The following is a 4998-nucleotide window of genomic DNA, read 5'->3' as shown; positions in this document are numbered from 1 at the left end:
GGAAGGAAGGAAGGAAGGAAGGGAGGAAGGAAGGTCTTTCCAAACATACCTTTTCAATCTGGGGATGGTGTCTCTTATCTTGTAATTCTAACACTTGGGAGCAGGAAGATCATCCCAAGTTTGAGGTCAGCCTGGGCTACATAATAAGCTTAAGGTCAGCCTGGGCTACATAGTCAGAAACTATCCAAAAAATCCAATGATGGTGATGGTGATGATGATATGATAAATGGCCAATTTTTATAAGACCTTATCTAGTTTGGTTAAACTACTTTTATTCCACCGATAGCATGGAATTTTCTATTATATTCTTCCCAAAGAATATCTTTAGTATGCAGTGTATTAATTTTTAAAAGAGACTAGAATCATTTTAAACTTGGTTAGAAAAACATTTCAAGTGTCTTTGATAAAACAGGACACTACACAACATTTGACTCTAAAATGACAACCTCTCAGATCTTTGTCAATATCTACATATATTGTATATAGTCTTAATGCTATTTACATAGTCAATATTTTTCAGTTTGGGGTTATTTTAATGACTACATCAACTTGTAAAGCTGTATATTATTTGCAGGATGTGTCTAAGTGTGTGCATTCGCCAATGCATGAATTTTGCAGAAGTCAAGGCTGACTTTACCAGGGATCTACCCCTACCCTTCTCTACCACACTTATTTGAGACAGGGTCTCTCAGTCAATCTGCTGCTCCTGACTCTGGCTGTAATGGCTGCAGCAAGTCTCAGTGACATGCCTGTCCACACCTCCAGCACTGAAGTTACAGATGTGTCCATGCCAGCTTTTCCATGGGTGATGGGATCTGGATTTGGGGCCTCATACTTGGGCAACAAAACAAGAACTTCACCTGTTGAGCCATTTCCTCAGCTCAAACTGACACATTCCAGAGTAACAGTGAACTCGTTTAGATGATTATATATAGAGAGAGTGAAGCAAAAGTTATCAATTAATTATATAACAGCAGATAAAAGAAAATTTACTCAAGAAATGAAGAAAAATAGTAACAGATTTATAAGGTATGACATTTTATGTTTGTTAATAAAAAATAAAATGTAAACCATATTAAACCATAATGAAAAAAAATAAATCAACTTGTTCATGCAGAGGGACAAAAAAAATGAACCCTGTTCCAAATGACTGTCCACGCACAGTAAAAGAAACAATTTAAGTGCACTTAAGGCTCTGCTAACCAGGGTTTCCCCCATCGTTTTCCAAGAAGTTCCGGGGTCCTAGAGAAGGCACGGATGGGAAGAGAGTTGATGTATTCCACTCTATTTCTTTCTGATACTTAGATGGCTGAAACAAATTTTCAGGATCATAGATACGACCGAAGCGCAAACTATATTTTACCTAGAACAACAAGTCAAAGAAAGACATGTTAAACCAGTGATCCTTGAAAAGCAAAGATTAGCAGTGATAAAAACGTTGTAGGTTTTTTTTTTTTAATTAAAAATTCAGTTTGGGGGACAGAAGAGAAATTTGGGAATGCCAATGATAAGAACAGCAGCATTGCTGTGATACAGAACAACTAATATGCCACACAAGCTATAATCACAGTTGAGACTTAAGATGATCTAAACTGTATGGTCCTCTCCCTTTCGTCTTTACAACGTTTTGTTTTTGAGTTGCAAAGGAGCAATAGGGTTCAACAACCACCACTGTAACTGCACTTTTTAAAATTCTACCTTTGTTTTTCCTATCGAATAAACTTTTTTTTTAATCTAATAGTTTGGGAAAATGTCTCCACGATTAAGAGCACTTACTGCTCTTGCAAAGGACCTGGGTTCAGTTCCCTGTACCCACATGGTAGCTCACAAACATCCTCAACTCTAGTTTCAAGAGGTTTGATGCCCCGCCGGGCATGGTGGAGCACACCTTTAATCCCAGCACTCGGGAGGCAGAGGCAGGCGGATTTCTGAGTTCGAGGCCAGCCTGGCCTACAGAGTGAGTTCCAGGACAGCCAGGGCTACACAGAGAAACCCTGTCTCGAAAAACCAAAAAAAATAAAAAAATAAAAAAGAGGTTTGATGCCCTCTTCTGATCTCTTCAGGAAGAATATATATATATATACACACACACACACACGCACATTTAAAAACTCTCAAAGCTAAAAGCAAACACATCAGGTCTTTAGAGAAAACTTTCTCACCTGAAGTGGCAAGCGTTCATTGCTGGTTTTGAACTTGTGATCAAACACAATAGCAGCCAGCACATGCGCATCCTTGTTCTCATACTTAATGTATCTCTCAAAAGATTCTTCCGAAGGAAAACCTTGAACTGTAGAGAGAAAAGCCCAAGTTGCCCACAGCAACGTGAAAGGCCTAATGCTCATTCTTCTTGGCACCATAAAACCCAAGCCTGTCACACAATGGACATTCCAAAGAGTGCCACCTAACCAGGGACACTCAGACCCTCTAATGTATACCTGGAATATGGGAAACAAATGAGAAATTAATATATAAAACAAAAAATAAAAAAATACATAAGTGTATAAAGTAAAAAAATCAGCCCTTCCTCCATAAGATAATGGAAAGACTGTGTTCATGATTTTGGAGAGAGTAAATTTTTAAAAATAAATTAGAGATTAAAGGGAGTTGGAGAGATGGTTCAATGGTTAAGAGCACTGACTGCTTTTCCAGAGGTCCTGAGTTCAATTCCCAGCAACCACATGGTGGCTCACAACCATCTGTAATGGGATCTGATGCCCTCTTCTGGTGTGCCTGAAGATAGCTACAGTGTAGTCATATACATTAAATAAATAAATAAATAAATAAATAAATAAATAAATAAATCTTTTTAAAGAAAGGAAGAAAGAAAAGAAATGAAATAAAAAAATAAAATGGCTGTGGCTATAATTCAGTGACAGCACGCTTGCCAGGCATGCAATGCAAGGCTATAGGTTCAGTCTCCAGCTCCACTTGTCTCTCTCAGTCTCTCTCTCTCTCTCTCTCTCTCTCTCTCTCTCTCTCTCACACACACACACACACACACACACACACACACACACACAATACAAAGGAAACCATTGACTTGGGGTTGCCTTGACAGAAAGAGCAATATAAAAAAAAATCAAGAAAGTGGGCTTAATGACATTTTAAAAAAATCATGATACTTCAAGATACTGTCTAGTGGAAAGATGAGTCACAGACTGAGATTCAAAGTAGATACATAAAGTGTTTAACCAACAACTACAACTTACTTATAGCTTCTGCCACAGCTATAAGTAAGAAAGAAAAAGAAAGTCAACCCAACAGATAAAACATGTGAACAGGCTTGCTATGGAAACAAGTGCCCAAATGGCCAGTAATCACATAGAAACTAAGTTCACAGAGTCCATGAGGATTGCAGCTTGTCTGTGTAAGGCGCTAGTGTAGCACAAGAGCATCCTGAGAGTGACCTCCAGAAACAAGCAGACAGAGGAAAGCAAATCAAGGCCCAAGGACCCCACCACATACTCGTCAAAATAGAGTGCTGTAAAATTGTATTCATCAAATTAAAAATGCCATCATGATTTTGTTTTCTATGTAAACAAAAAATGAATATCCTTTGCCTAAATGCTTAAGTGATGCTGTCTTCTATAACGTGGGCCTTTTAGTAGAATTCAGCAGGCTGCCCCTCGTGTATACACATGATTCCTGCGTTCATTGAGAAACTGCCACTGTCTGTCAAGGTAGATCCATTCCTTACAGTTCCACCAGTGAGGAAGGTCCAGTTGCTCCATACACTAATCAAGCCTCACTACTACCTTTTTTATTCCAGTTATGAATGGCATCTCATTGTGAGATCCGTCACACTTCCCTGATATTAAACAATGCTGACCACATTCCCATGGGGTCATCCGTCATTTAGATACCACTTCAGCCACGTTTCTGCTTGGACCTCTTGTTGTTTTTGAAAACAGTTGTCTTGATATGGTTCCGTTGTTCAGTGCACCTTATAGTTCCATTCTAATCTACTATCACAAAAAAAAATAGTTTGCAAATACTTCCTCATCCTTTGAGTAGTCCTTCATTCTCTTGATAGTTTCCTTTGGAAAAAGATTTCCAATTTTGTTGAAAAGCAGTATATTTATTGCATTTTCATGATTTTTTTTGTCATCCCTAAAATACCTTTGCCAAATCCATGTTCATGAAGACAATCCTTTGTTTTCTCCTAAATGTGTTACAGTTTTGGCTCTCATATTTGGATTGTTTTAGCCCAATTTGAAGTATTTTTACATATGACTCAAATGTAAGATTCAATAACTTTCTATTGCATATGGAACATTGTTTCTAGATAGCTCAAGAGACTATTCTTTCTCCATTGCTTAGTTTTGAAACAATACCAAAAAATTAACTTATTATGCCTGGGCCTGTTTATTTCTAGAATATCAATTCTATATTATTGATATATATATATATATATATATATATATATATATATACTTTTGATATATGTGTGTGTTCAAAACTTCAATATTTCTCAGTGTTATTTTAGCTACAGTGAGTTACATTTTTGTGTGATTTTCAGACATGGTTCATCAATTTTCATAAAGAAACTCAAAGCCTGTGTAGGAGATGTACCTGTTGCTTGGCATTCAGACAAATCCAGGCTTCCCTCTGCCAGTGCTCTGGGAAGGCTCCACACTTCCCTTCCCTGGTCCATGGCTTAGGGCCCTAAAGCCAAATCTCAGAGCTACTTTGGGTTTGTTCTACAACAAAGACAGAGATCAGCAGCCCCATGAGGCACCTTTTTCTTTGCATGTTGCTTTGAACTAACAAGGCTGCTCTCTGTCTACTGCTGACACAAACTGTCTGAATCTTACAGCAATTTCAGGATCTGGTTGACTAGGGAGCAAGTTTGCCTCAGAGACTCAGACAAATACCTTCCTGGGCCTGTATATAAGACTACTCTCACTTGACAGTTGTGACAGGCCATACACATAAGAACTTTCTCTCTCTCTCTCTCTCTCTCTCTCTCTCTCTCTCTCTCTCTCTCTCTCTCTC

At 38.2% G+C, this 4998-nt stretch overlaps 1 protein-coding gene across 1 annotated transcript in view; it reads right to left on the bottom strand.

Moving 5' to 3' along the window:
- LOC110298830 (ATP-binding cassette sub-family A member 3-like) overlaps positions 1-4998 on the bottom strand; it is a 105091-nt gene that overhangs the window by 92372 nt on the left and 7721 nt on the right. The window contains exons 5-6 of the mRNA XM_021168316.1: positions 2163-2290; positions 1204-1363 (exon numbers count right to left, since the gene is read on the bottom strand). Coding sequence (XP_021023975.1) covers positions 1204-1363; positions 2163-2290 — 288 coding nt within the window. The remainder of the gene's footprint in view (positions 1-1203; positions 1364-2162; positions 2291-4998) is intronic.

This window comes from Mus caroli, chromosome 7, assembly GCF_900094665.2.
Source record: "Mus caroli chromosome 7, CAROLI_EIJ_v1.1, whole genome shotgun sequence".
Taxonomy (NCBI): domain Eukaryota; kingdom Metazoa; phylum Chordata; class Mammalia; order Rodentia; family Muridae; genus Mus; species Mus caroli.
The sequence above is the reverse complement of the archived record's forward strand: the minus strand, read 5'-3'. Positions and strand labels throughout refer to the sequence as shown.